A 25,819-nucleotide genomic window follows, 5' to 3' on the forward strand; every position below is an offset into this window, starting at 1 on the left:
TCCTCCATCCTTTCCTTTCCTTCCCTCTATCTATTCTTCTCTTCTCCTTTCTCAATCATGATTTGAAGCCGTAATTTCCAAATCTTCCACCATCGATTAATCTCATCTTCTTCTCCTCCTCCTCATCTCTCTCTCTCTCTCTCTATCTCTCTCTCTCTCTCTCACTCTGTTCTTCCCCAAACTGGTGGAAAATGAATGCCCCAACCCAAAACAATAATAAGTTAATAACCCTTGCGAATACTGCAACTGCCTGTAGTTCTCTCTCATGCTTACAAATTTATTAATGGTATATTTGAAAGAAACTGATATGCATTTGACCCAAACTCTGCATTTTTTATATTATATTAATTTATTTAATTTATATATATTTTTTTCTTCAATTACTTTCCTTTTTCATTTACCAAAAGTAATGGCTAAATAAATAAATAAATAACAGGTTTTTTTTTTGTTTTTTGGGTATCAACATTGATACCGAATCATACTAGTCTCGTTTGGGTCCGGTATGGTTTGAACGTGTTTTCAAAAACTCTCATCCCGTGTCATCCTATTACAATTCCCTTATCCGAAATTGACACCGAAATAACCTCTATCCCGTGTCATCCCTTACCATGCCCAGCCCTAATTCAAAATACTAAAAAATGTCATTGGTTAATACAAACATTAATAATTAAAATTATTAATTAAATTAGGATAATATAGTAAATTCACATTTTTCATATTAAAAAAATTAAACGAAAAATCAGATAATATATCCTATTTTTATGGAACACAACTACTCATTATCTTTTTTAATTCTAAAATAAATTTAATTTTTTTTTTAAAAAAAGCATCTCGCAAGTGCAGAAGCTCGTGAGGAAAGACTAGTATATATATTATATATAAAATAAAAGGCAGAGAATAGTAAAACATTAAAAATACTAAAAAAAACCATTGGTTAATGCAAACATCAAGAATTGAAATTATTAATTAAATGAGGATAATATGGTAAATTCACTTTTTTTCATATTAAAAAAATTTAAAATTAAAAAAAAATCAGATAATGAATTCTATAAATATAGAACACAACTATCTATTATATTTTTTAATTATAAAATAAAATAAAATTTTTTTTTCAAAATTTCTCACAGGCGCAGAAGCACGTGGAAAGAGACTAATAAAAAGAAAACAAGGGAAAATTGGTGAAAAAAACGAGATGAGAATAAGAATGCATTGCAGCAGGCTTGTAGTAGTGATGATATCAACCTGACGCGCGCGTTTCCGTCCGGCCACCCAAGCTAGACACGTCACCATCTCAGTGGGTCCGGCCTCTCTCTTTCTCTCTCCTCCCCGCTGTCCCCGCTGTCCCCATTTTTCCACTTCTCTCTCTGACCGAACTGCCCGGCCCCTACTCCCTCCTTTCCCAAAACATAACGGGCAGTCCGGGCACCCAAACTCCCTGCCCGTTTTCTCCGGGCAGCTCGATTTGCTTTTTTGTAGTCTTCGGTTCAATTGAAAATAGGGAAAAAAAGAAGAGAGAGAATCGATAATTCAGAGTATTATAAGTTTATAACGATATTTTGGAAAATATATAAAAAAATTTCACCCAACTTTAAACTGGTCAGCTTGTGGGAGTTCATTTCTGAGATTTATGTCTTTGAGCAGTCATTTCTGGGTTAGACTGAAATTTGGTTGTTCCTATCTGTTAAAAACGGACACTTGCTCCTTGGTTTTTGTCTTTTTCCTCACTAGCTGATCAATTTTGAGCTTCAAGGGTTTGTCAAGTTTGATCTACTTTCCGTGTGATCTAGCTCTTTTCTCAGCTGCGTCATCCTTTTTTCCACCAAATTTAGTTGGGTTTTGAGGAAAGTTTGGAAATTTCAGAGCTTTCTGGTGATTTTTTATATGGTTTGTGTGGAGGGCTAGAGGCAGTTTTTGACTGGTTTTGTTGTTGGGGGTGGGAAAGTTGGTGGTTGGGTTTTTTTTTTATGGTATCTGGATTTCATTCTTTAGGGTTTGTGAAAGATGGGTTTGGGAGCTGAGAATGGTAAAGTGGAGTCTTGGAGCATGTGCAAATCGAAGGTGAGGAAGAAGAAGAAGAAAGATGATGATGATGATGTGGAGGAAGAGGAGACTGGGTGTTGGGTTAGGCTGAGGTTCTTTGGGAGCTGCATTTCTTCAAGATCCAAAGTTGATAGCTCAATCAGTGGAACCAGTACTCACTGTGGTAACTTTCTAGTTTCTTGGAATCACTTTTTACTAGCTCATATGCTTCAAGTGTTCTTGTTGATTGCTTTTTAGGATTGTTCTGTTGTTTCTATTTTAGCTTGTGTAGTCTGTAGTCGTACAGTTCTTCCTTTCTCAGCCATATCATGTTTGTCGCGCATATAGTCGTCATACACAATAAAATTTAGGCCTGGAGATTCTGTAAGTAATTTTACAAATAATTGCTGTTAACATTTCTGCTTGGGGCGCCCATAAGTTGGCTGCATTATACTACTATGGTCAATCTAAAGAGCTTTGCTCTTGATAGATTCTAATCAAAGCATGAAGGTCCCCATTGTTCGTGAAGATTATACCTGCAATAACCTGGTTAAGTTTTGGGTTTGGAGGCTAGTTTTAGAGCTCAAACCCAATTGAGCCCTTTAATCTCTCTCTCATACGAGAAGAGGAGATTGGTGGCTGGAAAACTTCTTGGTCCTGGAAAAACATTTCACAGAAACATGTGAGCTTGCTTTTGAGAACAAGAGTTATCCATCCCTGCAGTCTCCTATAGCGGGGAAACAATAATTTGAGTCCTGACTGTATGACTAAATAAATACATAATAAGACATACGTTTTAAGGCAACTTGAGTATGTTCTGCCTGATATTAAGGATGAAGGGTTAGGTATTCTGATGTTATACTTTCTTTTGATTTGTTGTATGCTTTGTGTAAAACTTATCTGCTTGTGAGGATTTTCTCAATATAATACTGGTTGTGAGTTAGGGACATCGGGTTCATTGGTAATTACAGGATTCGCTAGGAGATGGTGGGAGCATGCAAATAAAATTGTGGTAGCAGTGGTGAGGATGTGTCATACTGGTATGGAAAGTGAAGGCGTAAGAGATTTGTTGTTCATAGAAAATAGATTTTATGGCTTTAGGAATATTTTTCCTGAGGCGACGAGGTTGGAAGAGTGGTCCTTGAATTGGGTATACAGTAATTCTTGATAAAAACTGGTTTTTGAAAATACATGATTCATGTCAGATGGCTGTGCTTGGTGTCTAGTTTAGATAATCTTCTAATTTCCTATTCAACACTTATTGACTGATATGATAGTCAGATTAAGTCTATTTAAGGTTTTATCCTGTGTTGGTCATGTGTAATTCTTACATCAGGTCCTATATATGCTTAAACTTAATTTGCTTAGGGGCAGTTTTTTTTCAACTTGGTGCTATTAAAAAAAAACACATTTATTCTTTATTTTCAGTATTCTAATGTATTGGTTTCTTTTTTGGGGTTTGCAGAAACTAAATCTACAAATGATACAAGCAGAGACCAACCTACTGCTACTGTAGTCTCTTCCTCAACCACTAGTAACACAGAAAGTAATGCATCCACTTCCAAACTTGAAGAGGAACTGAAAGTTGCTTCGCGGTTACGAAAATTCACATTTAATGATCTTAAATTGGCAACAAGGAATTTCAGACCTGAAAGTCTTCTTGGTGAAGGTGGTTTTGGTTGTGTGTTCAAGGGGTGGATAGAAGAAAATGGAACTGCTCCAGTAAAACCTGGCACAGGGCTTACTGTTGCGGTTAAAACTCTTAACCATGATGGGCTTCAGGGTCATAAAGAATGGCTGGTTTGGAACTTTCCTGACTTGTTTTAACTCTTATACTACATAATGTTTTGGTGTTCTCTGCCTATGTTGTATACAATTTTTTAATTCTTGTTCGGCTTTCTATGTGTCAGGCTGAAGTAAATTTCCTTGGTGACCTTGTCCATCCAAACTTAGTTAAACTTATAGGATACTGCATTGAAGATGATCAAAGGCTGCTCGTGTATGAGTTCATGCCTCGAGGGAGTTTGGAGAACCATCTGTTTAGGAGTATGTAACTGCCTTTCTGAAAATCTAATTTTCATTCAATCCCATTTAGAAGTATAGTCTTTTGGCATTCTCTGATAATATCTACTATATGCAGGGTCCTTGCCTCTTCCATGGTCAATTAGAATGAAAATTGCATTAGGTGCTGCTAAAGGTCTTGCTTTTCTTCACGAGGAAGCAGAAAGACCTGTTATATATCGGGATTTTAAAACTTCCAACATCTTATTGGATGCAGTATGCCCTTAAAACTTTGACAAACTCACATATTCCCCCATAATATCATTCACCTTTCTAATAAAGTACCATTACAGGATTACAATGCCAAACTGTCTGACTTTGGACTTGCCAAAGATGGTCCTGAGGGTGATAAAACCCATGTCTCCACCCGTGTGATGGGAACTTATGGTTATGCAGCTCCAGAATATGTAATGACTGGTGAGTGCAGTTACCCTCAATCTTTTATCTTCCTAACATAGAATGTCTGCTATTTGTACCTATTTATATTTTCTTAAAAGGATATCTTCCATTATCTGGAGTTGTTATTTATACATTAGCTAGGTCCAAAGAGAATGCTTATCCTGTAGGATATCACATTTTGGATACATGTAAACATGTCTTGATGCCTTGTTGAAGTCCAAGTAGATTCACTTGTATTTTGTTGCAGGACATCTTACATCCAGGAGTGATGTCTATAGTTTTGGCGTGGTTTTACTTGAGATGCTGACTGGCAGAAGATCTATGGACAAAAATCGACCGAATGGTGAACATAACCTTGTGGAATGGGCACGGCCACATTTAGGCGAGAGAAGAAGATTCTACCGATTGATAGACCCCCGGCTTGAAGGCCACTTTTCAATAAAAGGTGTCCAAAAAGCTGCACAACTAGCTGCCCATTGCCTTAGTCGAGATCCTAAAGCCAGGCCCCTAATGAGTGAAGTTGTTGAAGCCCTAAAGCCGCTGCCAAACCTCAAGGATATGGCAAGCTCATCATACTATTTCCAGACCATGCAAGCTGACCGCGTTGGGTCCAGCCCGAATACCAGAAATGGTGTCAGAACACAAGCAGGATTGCTAACAAGGAATGGGCATCATCAGCAGAGGAGCCTCTCAATACCAAATGGTTCCCATGCTTCTCCATATCACCATCAATATCCCCATCAATCACCAAAACCTAATAGCAAACCTTAAGATAGGGTTGGCAGCTGTCTGTATCATTTCCCACCCCATTGTCAGCAATCATTTTCCTTTCTTTTTTTTTTTTTTTTTTTTTTTTTTTTTTCTTCCTTTTACCTCTTCTTCGGTATAGATGTATCATCTGTTAAAGCATTTGTTCATGGACAACTCAAAAAGCAACAGAGAAACATGTTTGCTTGATGTTATGTTTAGAGTGATGACCTCGAAGAAAGGGCATGTGAAGTTTATTGAACAAATTGTATTGGTTAGAAATACCAAGACAAGATTGTTGCCTCCCGTTACATTATATCCTTTGTCATCTTGTTCCATAGATGAATACAAGTCCTTGTTTCATGGTCATATGTCATATCCCTTTCTGGTATAAAACAAAATGCACTACTTCGGCTTAATTAAGTACATGAGATGAACCAATTTCAAATAAGCTACGTCTTGTCTCGTGGCCTTATATTTTGGACTTGGTAAAAAGCTTGGCGCCATTCAACGAGAGGAGGTGGGAGAGTGATGGCAGGGTTGGTAGGATCTCACCATCAGATAGCAATATGTAGCATAAGATAAGAAAATTTAATTTTAAATTGAAATAAAATCATTATGGGCATATTGTGCCACAACAGCTACAGCTAAGAGTCAACTGGACGCATTTCCAAAGTGGCTTATTTGCATTGAGCCCATACCACCAAAAAAAGAAAACCCATAAGACCTGCCTTCTGTTATTATTTCTATCAAGTAGATATATACATGCTCCAACTCCTCCAATGGTGGCACACGTATTTACATTACCATCTCAGCCTTGAAGACCACTTCGTTAGATGCACTAAACTTAATCCCTGAAGAGGTTTTATTTTTTGTTCCTTTCTTTTTGGAGGATCTTCAAATGTGAAATCCACTTCATCATTGTAAAGGATCAATCTTTCATCCAGCCTTCCTGGTCAGCTGCTCTTTGGATGTACTCTCGAAGATCTTGTCAGCATTTCCAACCTCAAATCCATCTCGCCTGTGATGCTCTTTGACCTGTGCAAGTTGCTAGTTCATAATTGTGCAACACCAAAAGCAACTTGAAAAACCCAAAATACCAACAGACAAAAGTTTGGTTACCTCTTCAAGGGGTAGATTACTGTACTGAGGCAGCACCAGGCGCTCAGCAAACTCGATATAGGAGCAGGGGACTGATTCAGTTAGACCATCAGAAAATTGGAAATGAATTGAATCTGCGACAGTTGAACTTTGCTGAAGAAGGCCATCGGGGCTCACTGTTGATGGAAGAAGTAAACTCATAATAATCAGCATTGAGTAATATGCAATAAAAGATATTGCAAGAAATTTCACTTAACTCAACTTCTGCTTATGGCAAGCCACATTAATTCAGTTGATGATACGCACAAAGGCCCAGTCATGTGTTCCAACAAACATATCAGTTTCTGAATACCAATAATATCATTCCCTACTTTCCTATAAAGAAATTATATCAATCTCTATCTCTGTCATCGTTCTTTTTTTTTTCCTTTTTATTAACAGAAGATGATGTATATTTACTCAAAACCTTAGCAAGACGCTAACTGCATTTGCATGTTCTGCCTTAGAATGAGCAGCTTAGGTACATGAAAATGAACATGGTTTAATCTATACTCCTAGTATTATATCAGAAATAAATATTGAACATATACAAAAATCACCACAAGATCGCTCCGAAGACATGTTTGTTGTGCTACAGATCATGTAACAAACCTTTCAGAGTTCCCCCTTCAGAATTCAACTTGAACCCATTCTTCTCAATGAACTGATTGAGGTTTTTAATATCTCTCAATCGAGATTTCAGCTGATGAGTTGAGATAGTGGCATGGTTTAGTGCATACCCATTGACAAGGGTCCAGGCAGCATATTCGCTTTCCCTACATATCCATAAATCAGATATAAGCCTTATATCATGCGAGAAGATAATATGCTACAATATTCAAATCTAACCTCTTTATCTAAGATATGAAAATTTTGCTTATACAAACGGTAAGATATGCACATAGGTACACAATGAAAACCAAGTACCTAGCCAATTGTTGAAATTCAGAATGCAATGGCTTTTCCCACGTTAACGATCCCAGTGCACTTGCTAGAGCAGCATGTTTATTTCCAGAACCAGATATTCCAGTGTACTTTTTGATTATATCCTGAATGTTGAAGAACACTCTCAAGTTTCAACTAATGGGAAATAGGACAAATATCAAAACATATTTGGATAAACAGAGCAACATATATATATACATACCTGAGTTTGTGGACTCATCTGATCCACAAGAAGCTCAGATACAAACACTCTTGGTAAAGGTCCATTAACACCACTGCCACCACGAGAAGTTGGAACACTGGGAGGAGAAAACCACAATGCTCTCAATTTTTTAGCAGGGAATCTTAACTCCTCCCGCGGCGTGTACCCGAAATCCAGGAAAAATTTAGCCATGGAGTCAATCCCATAACCATTCACCTATTGATTGTTCCAAATGAAAACCAACTTCAATAACAATGCTAACAAGATCAATTGAAATGAATGCATACATATGCATACCTGTTTAATGTCTTAATAATGAAAATACAAATCAACACTATTTGGTATTAATTGAAGGAAAAGAGAAATTACCCCAAATGTCCTAAAAGCGAAATGATCATAGCAAATTTGGTCATCAGCAACCGACCCAACGAGCTCCAACACTGCTTTTGCTGTTGGGTTCCTGCTCAAATAGACAGCCTCCATACTTGCCAACACTTCCCTGAAAAATGATTCACCTCCCTGCAATCCACTTATGTATATAAAAATCATAAATAAATAAATAATGAAAACCTTGATAGATGAGAGGAAAAAACCTGGAAAGGGGAATCGTGGGATCCATTGTCAGATTTGGAGCTACAAACGGTGGACATGTATTGCTTGTTGGTGAAGATTGAATATTTGAGGGGAGAAAACGATGATTTGTTGAGGGAGATGAAATTCCTGGTGATGGGATTTTTGGGGTTAATGCTGGGTTGGCGAGGAGTGAGAGAGTAGAAGGATGAGGGCAAAGTTGATGAGGAAATATGAGAGCCGTTGTTAATGGCTGATGAGCTTAAGGGCAACATTCTGGACAGTCTCATTTCTCTGGTAGCTTCAAATTTCAATCAATCAAACGCAAGACCTTCTCTCTCTTTCTCTGACGTATTCATATAAAAATCTTCTTTCTGTTTGGTAATGCTTGCGTCCGCTTCGAGCTTAGCTCCACCCGCCACCTGGACCTTCACGACAATGCCTCCTCGCTAGGAGAAAAACTTTCCTGGCACGGGGATAGGGTAAGAAATCCACCTAAGTATCCCCATTCAATGAGCTCTTGACAGCTGTCGTCCAAAAAAAATTGAGGGAAAAAAAAATTTGTCGCCTCTTGCTTCTTCATCCTCAGCGTACTCTGCAACTCACACCCTTTTTTTTTTTTTCCCTGAAATCAAACCCCTTTTTTCTCACTCATCCCTCCCTCTCCTTTTCTCTCTCTTCTTTCCTCCCTCCCTCTCTTTCTCTCCATTTGCATAAGCCAAATCAGAGGTTGATAGAAAGAGAGGGAGATATTGGCCTCTAAATCTGAAGTCAGCCACCTCAAATTTGGAGGCTGGCAAGGTCGTCTCGCTCACTGTTGTTGGCCTGAGAGAGAGAGAGGTGAGGATGAGAGAGCCGACGAGAAGAGGGAGACGAAGCCAACAACGATGGAGCATGAAGGAGGGATAGAGACGCAGAGGATGAATGATGGCGGTGTGGACTTTGTCGCCGACGTTGGTGGATGTGGCGCGGAGCAGCGGTCTGGAAGAGAAGACTAGATGTTTGTCTGTCGAATATTTTTTTTTTTTGGGGTGAGTGTTAAAGTGAAGTTGCAGGGTAGGCGGACGATGGAGGAGCAACAGGCTTCAAAAAAAAATTTTCTTATACTCAAGTTTTATTTGCTGACAGCTGTCAAAGCTCATTGGGTCGGGATACTTCTTAGGTGGATTACTTACCTGGCATCCCCGTGCCAGGAAAGTTTTTCTCCCATGACTAGAGTGACATTAAAATATTAAAATATTAAAATAATTATTCCGCTAGTTCAGATATATTACTGTCGTTAACAAAACGTATGGATATTATTGTGTATCTAGATGTACAATTTAGATAGATGAGTAAGAGGATTATGTGAGTAGTGTGTGTGAATTTTTGATACAAATTTTGTAGCGAATCTACATCAACTATTTATAATTTTTACAATGTGACACAAATTTAAAGTAGTCTTTTACACAACTAAAAAATTCATGAAAATGTTATTGATGTTATAAAAATAAAATAATCAGAGTGTAAAAAGTACCATTGAATATGGGGTATAGAATTATATTTGCTCTTTTGGTGTTTACACTAACATAATTTTCTTTCAGATAGAACTCACTAACACTCAGATTTCACACTCTCTCTTCTTTCCTCTCACACTTCATTTTTTCTCTTTCTTTCTTTCCTCTCTTCTCCGTTGGTGTAATTTGCTAAGCAATGGGAAGCCTATTTATACGCAAATTGGATGGCATACCTAACATCATTATTAAGCTTTAATATCATCATTAAGCTTTTTTGAATATTATTTCATTCTTTTCTTTGTATGGGATATGCTTCGTTAAAAATCTTGCCAGTAAAATCCAGTGGGACAAAAACTGGTCTAATGGAAAAAGAGTACATAACCATGTGTAACATAAAATTCTGTATATATTGACAGGCGTGCGACACTGCCACTTTAAAACCTTACCAGGAAAAATCCAGTGGAATAAAACCTGGACGAAGGAAAAAGAGTACAGTATGTGAAAATCTTTATTGACAGCACGCTCCCCCTGATGCTTGGCAAATATCTTTTAAGCCATACTGTTGATCATCTTTTTGAATGTCATAGTTGACACTGCTTCTGTGAGTCAATCTTGTAATATTGTTGGATGCTACCCCTGAGAAATATCTCCCCCTGATATCTTCATGGCTATCTTTCTAGAGGGAAGATCTTTCGGATTGAGTGAATGATGTAACCATCAACAATTCATGTAGTTAAGTAAGCAAATGCATCCCTAGTGAACTATCTCTATATAAATCATAAAAATTTCCAGAGTCCGTGAATCAAACAAAACCTAGGCTATTTGTAAGTTCACTTGAAAAGAATATGCCCGTATATAGTTTTATGTGGAGATAACATCAAATATGTCTCATATCATCCCAAAGTGGTGGTGATGGAGCTAAGTTCTATCTGAAAAATATAATGTCTGGTCCAATATACTTCCGGAAAATCATTTAAGTGCCTAACGGATAATCCACATAAAAATGCTTCAATATTTTCTTAGTATAAGCAAGAATCTTGTTGACATAATGCTCAATCTTTAGGCCGAGACCAATATTTCTTGAACTCTTCAGGAGTTTTGACCAAGTATTAATTCTTCAGGAGTTTTGATCAATTATCAACTCTTCAGGAGTTGTAATGTGTTGCAACCATATCATAATTAGTGTACTCATTGAGGCAATTTATATATATTACTATTGAGTACAAAATTTGTGCTTCAGGCACATGCCCTTCAGAGACTTACTTCATGTAATTTCAATCATTTAGGGATTTAAGGGATCATACTTTATGACACATTATGTAGCTTTAACCCATCTATTTATATATCTTTAGGGAATCGCTTCTGGCGATATGCTCCGTACATTTAATAACCCTTAAAGATAACATGTTGGTCTCCGTAAATATGCAATAAGAAGGCACAATTGCATTTATAAACCAACATTTCTTGTTTCTACTAGAAACATTGTGTCATACAAAGTGAGTATATTCCTCTTTATTCCAACACTCATGCGTAACCTTCAGAGTTAACATCTCTTTGGGGTTCGTACTATGGGTTTGTTCTTTCACGTTCATTCTCATCTGTAATGGAATTGCCTCTTTCCATTTATGGCCAATGATATTGTCAACATTTAATAATAGAACATGGTTCCAATCAACACAGCCCATTGATGATTTGAGCAGCTACTCCAAAACTAAAAATTATCATTCATCAATTCGTGATCCCACCATTCTCATGTGCATGTGTATGCATTAATTATGAACATTTCTTTACTTTTGGGTACCTATGCCACTTTAGGAGCTTTTATTGTTTCTTTCTAGACAGACATCTCTTATAGGATGAATTATGTGAGAATGTAGATCTTAACCTCCAATGGAGCGTTATTTTATAGTAGGGCATAGATACTCTTCATTTAGGGAGTTGAAACATTTAGAACTCATATATCTGTCATGCTGCAGGCATGCCATAGATTAATACATACATGTTAATTAATTGTCCTTCTGGGACTTTAAACCATATAATTTGCTACGCATTAGGCGTGCATCATATTGATCACTGCTATACTCATGTTGTCACATCCCGGGATCGACTCCGCCATAACACGATATTGTTCGCTTTGGGCCCCTCTCTCTGCCCTCACGGTTTTGTTTCTAGGAACTCAGGAGCAACTTCCCAGTGGGTCACCCATCCTGGGATTGCTCTAGCCCCCAACTCGCTTAACTTCGGAGTTCCTACGACTCCGAAGCCAGTGAGCTCCCAAAAAGCCTCGTGCTAGATGGATGCGGGTGTGCACATATAAGGCACATCACCTCCTATCCGTTGGTTGATGTGGGATCTTACGATCCACCCCCTTTAAGGGCCCGACGTCCTCGTCGGCACACTCGCACCACATGGTAGAGTGGCTCTGATACCAAATTGTCACATCCCGGGATCTACTCCGCCGTAGCACGATATTGTCCGTTTTGGGCCCCTCTCTCTGCCCTCACGGTTTTGTTTCTGGGAACTCACGAGCAACTTCCCAGTGGGTCACCCATCCTGGGATTGCTCTAGCCCCCAACTCGCTTAACTTCGGAGTTCCTACGACTCCAAAGCCAGTGAGCTCCCAAAAGGCCTCGTGCTAGATGGATACGGGTGTGCACATATAAGGCACATCACCTCCTCTCTGTTGGTTGATGTGGGATCTTACACATGTTCTATTCTTATGGGACTTTAATCTATGCAATGTATTATCAATGTATTCAACTTGCAATATGTGAAATTTGCATTAATAATTCATGAATACATATCAGAATGATACAAGCCATTTTTCTGGAATGGTCATAATACAAGTCGTTCTTTTGGAACGATCTATAATGCAAGTCATTCTTCTGGAATGGTCCTTTGCATTGCGTTCTTCTGGAACGGCCTTATCTCCCCATTTGGTTACCTTTAAGGATGTCGTAAAAAATATTAAAATAATAGTACAAGCATGAAATAACACAAGTATTGCTTACATCCTTAGGTGGGAGAAACTTTGCTCAAATATCATTCAAGCTCGTATCGGCTCAGCAAATACAATGTAATGCTTGATGATCTAGTTATATCATGCAAAAGCAAAAATCACAATTCTTCTGTCTCTGTCAAAAAAAATAACCCTCAGTGTTAGGTTCACTACATGGATTTGTTCTTCAGATGTTCGTTCTAAAGAAACAAAATCCCTTATGAATAGAGAATTGTAAAAAGAAAGAAAAGATATAAATAATTGCATATTGATTGCAAGGCAGGTAAGAAATCAAGGAAGAAAACGAGTGAGGTAACAGACAACAAACTATCATTTCTCCTAGTTTAGAAAAACTTCAGGAGATTAGAGCATGTGGTCGTCCTCATAGTTCCCTGATCTAGTTGAAACGTGATTAGGGATAGTATCGCTTCTCAACCACATCGAACGCTCACTAATAGGAAAAACAAGAGGATATTGCATCATATGAAGAAAGCTGGAGAAAACTGGATGTATTCTGCAAAGAAAATTTTGTTAGTAACATATTTATACACAAATTGGAGGAATAGTTTGATCCAGTGAATCTCAAATTAACTACGAAAATTTGTGAGGTTCTCGAGATACTTTTGAAAAAGTAACTCCGTAAAATTTGCAAAGCAAGATCGGCTTTGATGAAAATAGTCTTTGAGAACCCTTAAAGTGCTGATAGACATTAATGAAGGCCGCGTGAAGTTTTGAAATCTGGAAAAGAAGAGGAGAATATGGGGATTCGAAAAAATATTGGGATCTTGGAAACGGTGCCACATTTTCATCTATAGCCTGATTGGAGTAATTGCGTTTCAACTCAACTTCCTTCCATTTTCTAAAAATTTAGCTTTTCTAAGACTTTCCTCGAAACCCTTTTAAAATGGCTTCCTCTTCTTCTCTCCCCAAAAGCATCTTGATTTAAATGTTGCTCCCAAAACAACCTATGACGCCAAAGTCTGGCGTCCATCCTTTGTATCCCAAAATTGTCATCTCACGGTTAATGATTCTGTGATGATGAATGATACGACTGTTGTCATAGTAGCAATAAATTTCCTTTCTCCTATGGATGAAATACTGTTAATAGGAAGGTCTGACGAAGAGGCTATTGATTAGAGGTGTCAAACGGGACGGGTTGGCCCAGCACGGCACGAGCCCAGCCCGTTTAAATGAGGCACGGCACAGCACGAGCACGAATATTAGTGGACCGTGCTTGGCACGACAATAAAATTTGGACCGGGCCGGGATCAAAAAATAGGTCTAATGTACCAGGCCGGCCCATGGACCGACATGGACCGAGCCGGTCTATGGCCTGACATGGGCCGGGCTTGGCCCAAGCCAGCTTCAAGCACGGCCCAAGCCCGGCCCACTTAACTTTTTTTTTCTTCTCAAAATTCAAAATGCAATAATTTGACATCTAATGTCATTGTTTATATTTTTTTTTAAAAAAAAAAATCATAAATATATATTTGATGTCTTTCATTTTAGGAAAATTACTTGGGTCCTTAATTAATTAAACATATCAACTACAAATTAATTAAACAACATTGGACTTGATATCTAATCAATGCATATGACATATACACTTCTCTTATAATCAAAGCAAGACATTTCTTTACATATAAAATAAGAAGCTGTTTAAAGATGAAAAGTTGAAGTGGACTTTGTGGAGTTGGACACTTTTTTCCCTCCGCCCCTTTATATTGTTTGGATGTTTGATTGATTAATGTTTTCAAGTAGTTCATCATTTCTTGCCTCTAATTATATTTTTAATGTTAATTTGAATTATCTAGTGGGCAAAAAAAAAAATCAAGTGAAAAAAATTCAAATTAAATGGGTTAGTTCTTGGGCCCGATTATGGCACGGGCACGGCACGAGTCCGGTCCGGCCTGTTTCAATATGGACATGGGCTTTGAGTCGGGCCGGGATCAATGATTTTACTAAATGGGCTAACACGACAAGGCCCGATAAATTAAATAGGCCTACACGGCACGACACGGAAATATTAAAAGCACGAGTTTAAATAGGACGGGCCAACCCGGCACGGCCCGTTTGACACCTCTACTATTGATGACTCAATGGCTTTTAGCATTTATAGTGATGTTTCTGTTTCTAACATGGCTGATTGTTTACATGCCAGAGCAAACGAGATTCAGGAGCTGAACACTGGAAATTCATCTCTTTAGAAAATGCTTCATGAGTCTCAATAAGAGGTTGAGAAACTTAAAAAGGAAAATAAGGCCTTGTTGAAACTGGTGAGTTCACACTCCATTGATACGAGGACAATGCTTGACATGCTGCAGATTTCCAATGAAAAGATTATGGTAGACCACTAGAGGCTCATGGCTAAGCTTAAGAGGCGCCGTCCTCTTCTTTCTGAGGCTTCCAGAACATAATGGAATTTTATAGATTTTACAGAGTCTGCTTCTTCCTTGCAGGTGAAAAGAATCTATCTGTTGTATGCTCATTTCCTGTTATAATAATTGGGTAAATTCTTGAACTTACACCTATGGTCTTTACATCTTTTCAAAATAACAGTTTGGAACCTTGTGCCTTATATGTTCAAATAACCACATCAAATCTCTCAAATTACATATTTCAATGCATGTGAGTTCGGAACTTCTGGCATGGGTTAAACACGACTTGAAAATTTATTTGTCTTTTTCAAATAGGCATGAAATATAAATTGAGTAAAAGTGATGATAATATTGCAATATAGTAGTGAAGAGCATTAACTACTATATACCCAAAACTTCAGGTTCGAGATCTCTCATATATTTGGATCCATGGGCTTCCGGCCCTGATCATATAATATAACAAAATATGTGGGGAGCCTCAATTCATTTTCACGGTGTATTCTTAACAACCAGAATTCACAAAGTATATTTCTTCCTTGAGGTGTTGATTGTAACAGAATCGAACTTTATTAAATTCATCATTTTCTTATGCCAAAGAAATATGTGGTGTACCACAATTTGCATTAATACCTCAAGGGTTGTCCATTTAACTATTGGAACTTCATAATCTCAATATTGTCAAATTTTGAACTTCTGGCCAAAATCGCATATTTTCATGGTATGGACATTTTTATAATTTCCCGTACATATTTCGGGACTTTAGGCCATTACATAATTGTCCATATTTTAAGGAGCTTCTGGCTTCTCATTTAATTGCTCATCCATGAGTTTAAGGAACTGCAGGTTCCCTTTTGTATATAGTGACGGTTTACCCAAAATAGTTAATATTTATGTATACGTCACTATTCATGTATACAGTACTATTCATTAGATCATGAATACGTGTCTATTCATGCGTACAGTACATTTGCCAATATAATTACTATTCATGTGTACGACACTATTAACCAATACGGTACTGTTACATTATCAAGGAACTCCTGGTCCTTATTTACATATTAAGGATCAAGGATCTTCAGATCCGATCTCTTGTTTACGAATATAGTACCGAAAAGACTGCCAACTCTCATATCATTATCATCATCAAGGATCTTCAGGTCCTGATGTAGTTGTATGATGAGGATCAAGGAACTTCTGGTCCTGATCTTTGTATGATGTAAAACTCATCATATCATACAATTAATTCATTAAATAAATTGCTGGTATGAATGATAATCCCGCACCATACTTTAAATAAATATAAATGTGCAGTAAAATAAATTCATAATTAAATTGCTTCATGTATAGACATTATCCCGCACCATGCTTTAAATAATAAAGTAAATGTGTGATAAAGTAAACATGTTGGTATGGACACTAATTCTACTCCATACTTTTAAATAAAAAGTAAAGGCAGTTGTGTGGACGATAAACCCAAACCACACTTTTAAATAAATACTCCCATATGGGTAATAAATCACCTACACTATACAATAAATAAAGTAAATGTGGGGATAAAACCGCCACCTAATATATATGAAGTATATAACATATCATATATTGTGGACAATATAACTGCGCCACTATTCAAGATATAATAAGATGAGTTTTAAGATCACACCATAATTTGTATTACGATAATATGTGTTATAATGCGATGGGCATTGAAAATTACACTACCATAAAATAACAGGATGTGGTATAAAACCGCACCATTCCAAATTACAGTACAAAAAAATAAATTAAACAAACATGGATGAAACAACATAAAAATTGTGAAAATACAAAAAAAAAAGTTTGCATGTCGTCGTAGTCGTAAAGTGAGAGTATGAAAAGTATCACTAAATATTGGGAGTAGAATTATATTTGCTCTTTTGGTGTTTACACTGATAGAATTTTCTCTAAGATAGAACTCACTAATACTCAGATTTCACACTCTCTCTTCTTTCCTCTCACTCTTCCTTTCTTTCCTCTCTTCTCCGTTAGTGTAATTTGCTGAGCAATGGAAAGCCTATTTATAGGCAAATTGGATGGCTTACTCAACATCATCATTAAGTTTTTGAACATTTTTTCCTTTTTTCCTTTATGTGGGATTCACCACTTTCTTTATAATGATTGAATTTAAAATTCCAAAAGTATATTGCAACTAATCGGAATTGAAGGGTAAGCCATACAACTCCTACAAATAAGGACTTCTAAGCATGACTCGGTTGATGAGGGGAGAAATAATTCTTGGGTCTTTGCTTCAAATTTTTTTTTTTCTATTAAACAATTAGTTAATGTTTATCTATATGACATGACGATTGAATGAGAAGACAAATAAAGAAAGTTGACTACTAGCAGACGGATAAACATGTGATGAATAAGTGAGTGAGATAATATTGAAGAGGATCTTAAACATTGATTGGCCCATCATATATCACATTATTCATTTGTGGAACGAAGCTTCGTGTATCATTTCATTAATTAGAGTTATTTTATGGTGAGTATATAAGGAGACTTATAATCGTATATCATGGTAGAATTCTTTTAATTAACGATAAAAATCTTCCATGTAAGTAAAAACCCTTTTGTCAATATTGATGATCTAAGCGATGATGCAATATATGAATGAAACAAAGAGAAAAGTTTCTCTAAAATTAGAAATGCAATTAGTAATAGGGAGTTATTCACTATACGAAGTACAAACAATGGTAATATCTATACTTGGAGTGGCAATGTTTGTGCTTCGAGTGATGGTGTTCGTGTTTGGAGTAGTAGTGCATCAGATGCGTGTGCTTAGAGTTTGTGTGCGTGATTGGAATGGCATTGTTGGGACACCCGGACACAATTGATTCGTGGTTAGTGGTGGTGCAAAGAAAAGAAATAGATTCTCGGAAAAAGTTAGTGGTGGTGCAGTGTTTTTCATGTTGTTTGTTTGTGGATAAAGATAATGCGCATGGATAAAATGTGTATGATATTTTAATCCTTATTATTGTTATTATGAAATCAAGTCCACTGCCTAGGTCAATACGGCCAAAGGCTAATCCCAATCATATTGTCCAAAGAGCCAAAATAGTTGCTTTCAAGCCATTACAATTTGCAATATCAATTCATGGGCTACTTTTCTTGCTTTCAATAAAATTGAAACACTAAATATAATCCAATCAATAAATAAAATATTATGTTGATGCAAATTCTAAAAATTACTTTAAATGGTAGACGTGAGTTAGTCCAATTGATTAAAGAAGCGAACTCACCTTTTTGCACTCAAGTTTGAATCCTCCCCGTCATAAATTTTAGACTACAAAACTTTTAGAGCATGTCCACCGCAGCCCAATTTGCCAGGGCAAGAGGCCCCCCCAGTCGGGTTTGGACCTCCAGCGCAAGAAATAGAGCCAGGGCAAGCCCAAGGGCAGATCTTGCCTGGGCTTCAGCCTGAAGGCGCTGACATCAGCGAGCACAAATCCAAAAACATTTTAACGTTGGCGGTGAGTTTCATGCCCCACCGGTAAAAAAATTTGACTTCCGCTTAATGACGTCAGCCCTGACAAAACCCAACGAGAAAACGCCATGTGGCGCTTCCGGACGCTCCGCTTGTTTTTTTTTTTCCCAAAAATCTGACGGTCGGAATTTTTTTTAAAAAAAAAACCAAAAAAGTATGAATTTTTCCCCTTCAAATTCCTAACAATTTTATTCACTTTCTACACCAGATCTTCATACAAACTCATCTCATTCCAATATTTTTCACTTTCCACACCAAAATTTCTGCTACAAAATTTCATTTGTGCAAAAATACTGTTTGCCCTAAAACTAGACAGATAGAGAAAGAGGCAACTTACAGGTGGTGTGATGATTCGGCCTGGTGGACCCTTGATGTGAGCATTCGGTACCTTGAGGTATGATGCTTCGTTCCGGGCTAAGAAAAGAAATAATGGATGAGGTCGAGAGTGTACCAGCCTAAGACCCTCCAATGGCAAAGTTAGTTTGGGACAATTCTCTATTTTAGCAAGTATTTATAGCGTAAATCAAGCTGAGAGATCTTACCCTTTGTCTAGGGCAAGGGGTCTTGTTTATAGAGAGCATTTGAGATGCTCTTAGTACTTAGTTTCGATGTGGGACTCGTGGGAGTGCCCTCTGAGATCGACATGAGTTCGCAAAATATCAGTAGGGACTTTTCGAGATCCTTTCGTGTAATCGGCATGGAGTGCCAATCGTTACGTTTTAGGAGCTTCTGGGAGCGTAAGCCGATCAGTGGATGACGACTATGCCTTGTGATGAATCGGTCACCTATGTCGATTCATACCTTTGACTGGTCTGTCGGTGAGCCAGAATGTTTTCTTAACTCCATACTCTTTCCACGTGTCGTGAAGTGAGTGGTAGGGTCAGCTATGGTACAAACAAATACAAATGGCCTCTTCCATCGAAACCGGAGGGTCGTGGACAAATGTTTGAAGAGGTCAAAACCTTGGTAATAAGGTAAAAGAAAAACTAATTTCCGTTTTATACAATTTGAGAGCTTCCATTGAGGGATCCCTCAAATAAACTTATTTGAGGGATACCCCTTGTAGGCCCCGCTCTAGATTGTATTTCACTAATCCAAACTGTCTATTTTGTAGATACTCATTCAAAGATCATCTATACAAAAAATCACTTGAATCAGATATCATTTGACCACTCAATTGAGTTATTGAAATTTTAGTATTTTCTTGAAGCACCGTGTTCATTGATTTTGTAAGACACAATTGGATGTCGAAATGGGTTCCGATTTGTCTAATTTTTTGTAAAGATGATCTATGAATGAAGACCTAAAAAATAGATGGTTTGGATCATTGAGAAAAAAATTGTAAAGTACCCTAAAGGGCGTCCCTCAAATAAAATTATTTGAGGGATCCCTCAATAGAAGGGGATTGATATATATATATATATATATATATTTCTTGCATTTCAAATTTCATTTTTTTAATAGATTAGTCAAGGCAAAACAAAAAAGAGAAAAACCATTACACATGGTTCCTCAAGTGAACAATGCCCGCAGTCGGTTCCAGTGGTGCGTTCCGTGTTTGAAATAATGGCACTATCACGTCATCCGAAGGAAAATACTCCCCCACGTCGTGATCTGGTGGAACCGCCTCCGCCAATGATTGAGTCGTTCTTGTACTCCATTGTGTCGGACTATAAGGACCGAGAATATTTCAATTGTATGATGAGTGAGAAGTGAATTTTATAATATGGACACGTGGCAACTGAAAATTTTATTCGAAAATTTTATTTGACCGAAAAATGTTATCTTAAATTTTAAGTGAGAATTTTATAATAAATAGTGACACGTGACAACCGAAAATATTATCTAAAAAGCTTATCAAAATTAATGGTTTAAGTATAAAAAAAAATAGAAAATAAAGTAAAATGAATAGTATTTGCCCTTGCCCTAGCCCTTTGAGGTGGAACCAAAAAAATGAAGGCTGCCACTATTCATGTGAAGAGTAACAGCCCTTGCCTTGCCCGTACCCTTGCCTTAGCCTTTTGGGGTGAACATGCTCTTAATTAACGATCAATTATCTCGACTTTACTAAAATTTAAGCATTAATAAATGATTGCGAATCACCATTAATCATAAAGTAAATTTAGGTTTTAGCTACAAAAAATTTTTTACTTTTAAAAAAAGTCAAAGTTTTTAAATAAAAAATAAAACAACCTCTCAACTTTCAAATCAAAAACATACAAATATAAAAAATTCCTTTAAAAAATTCAAAAATAAATAAAGACAATTTTATCCATTTTAGCTTCTTATACAAATTTTCTCTTTCCATTGGATTTTTCCAAAGTCTCCCTGATCATAATCTTTCCACGAAAGAACAGGGCACGATGTCCACCACCCACACTTTACACGGTGACAAACAAATTGCCTTCCGCGCACTCGGAAAATTCAGCGAAATAGCTGTCCGCGAAAGCGACTCGTAACTTCCCCGCGAGGCTCAAGGCTCATCCGAATTTTTACTTACCTTTCTGTAAGTATCTATTTCTTTGTAATTCATTTCCCCCAATTTCACGTGGTTTTGGGAATTTGTTCTCTCTCTCTCTCTCTCTCTCTCTCTCTCTCTCTCTCTCTCTCGCTTCCTTTCTGTTAGATTTGCAGACGAACGCTTCCAGTTCCGGGACGTACATAGCTGGAATTCTCACTGTAATTTTACATGCCTTGTAGTTCTAGCTAATGTAATTGTCTGATTTTGCCTGCTTCTTCTAGCTCTCGATTTTATACAGTGTACTGCGCTTGGAGCTTTACATGAACTGCTGAGTGAAACTTGTGTGATTCGATTTGACTTTGTATTTGTATCAACCATTGCTCGGCAGATTTGCTTTAGAAATTTTTAGGTTTCTTATTTTGTAATTGTTGGGATTGAGTTGCATGCAAACCAGTTTTATGTTTTTTTTTTTTGGTTCGAAGTTTTATGGCTTTGAATCGTAGATATGAATTGCTTTTCGCTTTGATCTCTGAGATACATGTTAGTTTTATCATAGAGTTCGCCTTTAACGCTTTACTTAATTGGCCTTTGTTCTCTTGTGGTTGTTTTGTTTTCTTTATTCTCTGTGACTTTATATGGTAGCTTTGCATTATTTATTAAAGATACTTATAAATATTGCCTCTATGGTCTCCTGTACACACACAAGACATACACGCGCCTCGCCAGCTTGAATGGTTTATAAAAGATATTCATTGAAAAGAAAAAAGAACTAAAAAACTACCAAGTTCTTGTTATTTTTAATTGTAGATATACAGTTGCTACAACCCATTTTAGCTTCATAATTGAGTTGTTTAAGGCTTCGGTTTGTAAGAACCCAACTCTGCTTGACCAATTCAGCGTCGAAGCAGTTAGCCAATTGTTCCATTTGGCAGCTCATCCATGTTATCCTGTAGTTTATATGTTTTTCTGACGGTCTATGAAGATTTCATCATATTTGCTTCTTTATCTTTTTACTTGTGCACTTGTCAAAGGTTGCATCTAGTATTATACAGTGACACAATATATCTTATTTTTTAAGCAAGTGTTGCGTGTATAAACCTTCTTTAAGTTGAAATTCAAATGTAAAGTGGTCATTTCCATTTATTTTAAAAAATATTGTAATCCTTTTCTTCTAAAACAAAATTTATTTTTCAACTCTAACGCTGGCCAAGAAACTAGATAATGTTAACTATACTTTTATGAATTAAATGGTCAGGTTCATTCTCATGGTTTTGCTGGGTTGACATCAACTATTTGTTTTTGTGGTTTAACAATAATTTGAGGATAATTGTTTAATATTCTTTATTTCCCATTCCCTTTTGGGGTGGTAGTTGATGTGGCAGCAATGATATGAGGTACCGCCCTCAGTTCGCTCCTTAATCTAGGGTCGAAACTTTGAAATTATTATGTTTTTATGTTTATTTAATTGGGGATAAATTATTTGGAATACATTATTCAACACTTTTTCTTGACTATTCCTAACTACGTTTCTCATTGAATTGGTTATAGAGGTCTGAGATACTACCTGGGTAAACTTTGTTTAGTTCAGTGACCTCATTTCATATGTGTGCATAAATCCACACACGCAAACAAACATACAGACCCGTGCATCTTGGTATATATGTTTTAACGATGTCCTCATCACTTTGTGATTAATATATTCTATTTGACTTGTATAAAAAGCAGTGTCTAAGTTTTTATTTAACAAATACGGGTTTCAAATTCTTTCTAGATATTGTAATGCACTTACAACTGACCTTGTGTTCAAGTTTGAAGAAGCATATGTTTCATTTGCTTTTATATAATCTATTTTGAATTTCTTGGGTAATCCATTAGTACTTAAGTTTGATTCTAAAGCATGTAGGTGATCCTGGTGAACAGATGGGGCTGTGATATACATTTATTTTTTGTTTATTGTTGACATTTTGCTTTCAAGCCTTGTGTTTCTTTGAAAAATTCATAGAGTTTATGACAGGCCTTCTGGGAAGCCTATATAGCATTTAAGTATTTATTGGCAACATAATTCAAAAACTGCATTTACAAATTAGCATTGGATAACCTTGATTTTACTGTTCTTGGCACAATCAGAAAATGGGACAAGCTCTTGGTTGTGTTCAAGTGGACCAGTCTACTGTTGCTATCAGAGAAACTTTTGGGAAGTTTGATGATGTGCTTGAACCTGGTTGTCACTGTTTGCCTTGGTGTTTGGGTAGCCAGATAGCTGGTCATCTCTCTTTACGTGTGCAGCAATTGGATGTTCGCTGTGAAACAAAGACAAAGGTTTGTTTCATATTGATTCTCTTTCAACATGAAGATTTTGCTATAACCTTCTAAGTACACACAGTAAGCACTGCATACGCACACTAGGAGCGTCTCTTAGTATTACTGTAACAAATTAGGAAGAATATGTTATTGTGTGAGAGTTATGTGTAGGGTCGGATCTAGGAATTAGAAGTGCAATCTATCTGCCAATTCTGATCTATGGTATCACTTCAGGATAACGTTTTTGTTACTGTGGTTGCATCTATTCAATATCGAGCTTTAGCTGAGAAGGCTTCAGATGCCTTTTACAAGCTCAGCAATACCAGAGGGCAGATCCAATCTTATGTCTTCGATGGTATGGATTTTTTACTGAAATTTGTAATTACTTTCATAAGTTCTTGGGTTTTTGTTTGTCGTTTTTTTCCTTCTAACAATTGAGATATCCATTTATAGCTAGTTCAGTTGTGTCATGTATCATCATTTATCCCAGGGTAGCAAATAGTGCAGCTTGTGAACGACTGTGATAAGTTTTCTGTAAATTTTGGTGGGGTTTTGATTTAATTTTTCTTTTTGATCTGATTTTGAACTTCTAAAACATAAATTTGCTTGGAAACAGAGATGGAAAAACAAAAAGAAGCTTTCCTTCTTCTTTTTTTGGCATTTGTGTCGTTTGAATTCTGGTGTAGAATATTTCTTAGCTTGAGGTTTTGCTTTGAAATTCTAGCTAATTCTTGTTCTCGTGTCATTGTACTTTGGAGAGGAATACAGTGTGGTTTTTTTAGATTGTAGCTTGCAGATAGAATTTACAAAATTCTATTTTTTGTTTCAGTTATCAGGGCTAGTGTTCCGAAGTTGGATCTAGATTCAACCTTTGAGCAAAAGAATGACATAGCCAAAGCTGTTGAAGAAGAACTTGAAAAGGTGTGGATCTGTATGCCTTGTTTGGTTTAGAATTCCCTACGAAACATCGTGGTAATTTATTGTGTATATGCAGGCCATGTCACATTATGGGTTTGAGATAGTTCAAACACTAATTGTGGATATTGAACCAGATGAGCATGTGAAGAGAGCAATGAATGAGATAAATGCAGGTACAATATGTACATATGATATATGGAATGCAATGTTTTTTTTACTCCTTTTCTATAGGCTATTTTTTTCCGCATGCCATTCCAAGTAAAGATTCATTTATTTAGAAACTTTACCAAGTGCTAATGAAAATTGAGCCCTGTTGCATTTGGTAAATAGAAGGATTAGGAAGGTTTGCTCTTATATGGCCTTCGACTCCTATCATCCAAATAGCATCAGTGTGTCTAAAACAGAAAGATGGTACCCATTCTTGAGATGCAGTATGCAGTAGGATTCTCCTCCATTGCACCCCTGGAACCAGAAAAGTATTGAGACCCGGAAGTCTCATGGGTCTCTTTGGAATATTGATTCCTTTTTGTAGGACACTAACAGAATGACATTTGCAGTAAAGTGTGTCGCTTAGAATAATTAATTTTGTTTTTAAAAATGAAGTTTTCTTAAGCTTTAACAGCTGCAGAAAGACTAATATATGCATGTTTTCCAATAACAATAGCTGCAAGGATGAGGTTGGCTGCAACTGAGAAAGCTGAAGCAGAGAAGATATTGCAGATTAAGCGAGCTGAGGGAGAGGCAGAGTCCAAATATCTGTCAGGGCTTGGAATAGCAAGGCAGCGCCAGGCCATTGTGGACGGGCTGAGAGACAGTGTGCTGGCCTTCTCTGAGAATGTGCCAGGGACATCATCAAAGGATGTCATGGACATGGTTCTGGTGACCCAGTACTTCGACACAATGAAGGAGATCGGTGCATCCTCAAAGTCCAATTCGGTTTTCATCCCACACGGCCCCGGTGCCGTGAGAGACATTGCTTCACAGATACGAGATGGCCTCCTTCAAGCAAATCCACCTCAGGTGTAATGTTATTACATTGTACGAAGTTGGAGGCCGGCTCTTTAAGCTTCCGATTAGTGCTATTATGCAGGATTGAAGTTTGTGTGTGCTTTAGGATCTAAGAATGTGGTTTCTTTAGTATTTGACATATAACGTATATAATATGTAGGTGATTTCTCCATGCTTGTTGATACCTGCCCTCTAAAGGGTTTAAACTTTATGTAGTATAGAGAAGCGATTCAATATATTTGGTTGGTTTTTGTTAGAGCGTGTTTCCTATTTGAATGTCTTGCACTAATTGTGTTTAAAATTTGCTAGCTTTTTTTGCCTTTCGATTTCGTGACTAGAGTTTCTTGAACTTCTAAATTTGTTCAGTAAATTCTTTTAATCTACTTACGTATAAAACATTACGTTCTTATTCTGTTTATTTATTTATTTATTTTTTTCCCTTTAACTATTCCATTTGTTCAAAAAAGTTAGGAAAAAACCTAATCACATTCATGAAAATAATCGCTATCAAATTTACTGTGAGAGAAATCAACTGTGAGAAAAAACAGTTAGGCGTTTGGTAAACTTTTTGTTAGAAGTGTTGTTGTTACTGATTCCTGCATAATCAGAAAATAATTCCCGCATAATCATTAAACACAACGCCTTTTCGAAAT

General features: G+C 36.9%; 3 protein-coding genes across 6 annotated transcripts; 2 read left to right on the plus strand and 1 right to left on the minus strand.

Moving 5' to 3' along the window:
* LOC18791689 (probable serine/threonine-protein kinase PIX7) lies at positions 1,487-5,595 on the plus strand. Of its 2 annotated transcripts, XM_020559168.1 has the most exons (7): positions 1,510-2,203; positions 2,991-3,059; positions 3,485-3,819; positions 3,930-4,065; positions 4,160-4,296; positions 4,374-4,497; positions 4,727-5,595. In XM_020559168.1, exons 1-7 carry the CDS (start codon positions 2,002-2,004, stop codon positions 5,248-5,250), a joined length of 1,527 nt encoding a protein of 508 aa, XP_020414757.1. In that variant the 5' UTR covers positions 1,510-2,001; the 3' UTR covers positions 5,251-5,595. The 2 variants fall into 2 exon arrangements, with proteins under 2 accessions (XP_007222609.1, XP_020414757.1); XM_007222547.2 differs by lacking the exon at positions 2,991-3,059 and having other exon boundaries at positions 1,487-2,203.
* On the minus strand, positions 5,799-9,347 carry LOC18789098. Its single transcript, XM_007222981.2, has 7 exons — positions 8,107-9,347; positions 7,883-8,032; positions 7,514-7,729; positions 7,294-7,415; positions 6,979-7,142; positions 6,349-6,503; positions 5,799-6,264 (listed from the first exon to the last, which is right to left on the minus strand). The coding sequence occupies exons 1-7, from the start codon at positions 8,371-8,373 to the stop codon at positions 6,166-6,168; spliced, it is 1,173 nt and encodes a 390-aa protein (XP_007223043.1). The 5' UTR covers positions 8,374-9,347; the 3' UTR covers positions 5,799-6,165.
* On the plus strand, positions 20,853-25,422 carry LOC18789502 (hypersensitive-induced response protein 2). Of its 3 annotated transcripts, none has more exons than XM_007223314.2 (6): positions 20,853-20,984; positions 23,067-23,258; positions 23,475-23,595; positions 24,070-24,161; positions 24,235-24,331; positions 24,823-25,422. In XM_007223314.2, the coding sequence occupies exons 2-6, from the start codon at positions 23,070-23,072 to the stop codon at positions 25,182-25,184; spliced, it is 861 nt and encodes a 286-aa protein (XP_007223376.1). In that variant the 5' UTR covers positions 20,853-20,984; positions 23,067-23,069; the 3' UTR covers positions 25,185-25,422. The 3 variants fall into 3 exon arrangements, with proteins under 3 accessions (XP_007223376.1, XP_007223377.1, XP_007223378.1); XM_007223315.2 differs by lacking the exon at positions 20,853-20,984 and adding an exon at positions 21,007-21,157; XM_007223316.2 differs by lacking the exon at positions 20,853-20,984 and adding an exon at positions 21,013-21,189.

This window comes from Prunus persica, chromosome G1 (genome assembly GCF_000346465.2).
Source record: "Prunus persica cultivar Lovell chromosome G1, Prunus_persica_NCBIv2, whole genome shotgun sequence".
Lineage (NCBI taxonomy): Eukaryota > Viridiplantae > Streptophyta > Magnoliopsida > Rosales > Rosaceae > Prunus > Prunus persica.

Bases quoted from the DNA above. Each gene is read 5' to 3' on its own strand.
- LOC18789502 (XM_007223314.2), top strand. From the start codon at position 23,070: ATGGGACAAGCTCTTGGTTGTGTTCAAGTGGACCAGTCTACTGTTGCT. The intron at 23,259-23,474 runs GTTTGTTTCATA...GTATCACTTCAG, and splicing joins GCTGTGAAACAAAGACAAAG to GATAACGTTTTTGTTACTGT. The intron at 24,162-24,234 runs GTGTGGATCTGT...GTGTATATGCAG, and splicing joins TTGAAGAAGAACTTGAAAAG to GCCATGTCACATTATGGGTT.
- LOC18791689 (XM_020559168.1), top strand. From the start codon at position 2,002: ATGGGTTTGGGAGCTGAGAATGGTAAAGTGGAGTCTTGGAGCATGTGC. The intron at 3,060-3,484 runs GTATGGAAAGTG...TGGGGTTTGCAG, and splicing joins GGTGAGGATGTGTCATACTG to AAACTAAATCTACAAATGAT. The intron at 4,297-4,373 runs GTATGCCCTTAA...GTACCATTACAG, and splicing joins CCAACATCTTATTGGATGCA to GATTACAATGCCAAACTGTC.
- LOC18789098 (XM_007222981.2), bottom strand. From the start codon at position 8,373: ATGAGACTGTCCAGAATGTTGCCCTTAAGCTCATCAGCCATTAACAAC. The intron at 8,033-8,106 runs GTTTTTTCCTCT...AGTGGATTGCAG, and splicing joins CCCACGATTCCCCTTTCCAG to GGAGGTGAATCATTTTTCAG. The intron at 6,265-6,348 runs GTAACCAAACTT...CAACTTGCACAG, and splicing joins GTAATCTACCCCTTGAAGAG to GTCAAAGAGCATCACAGGCG.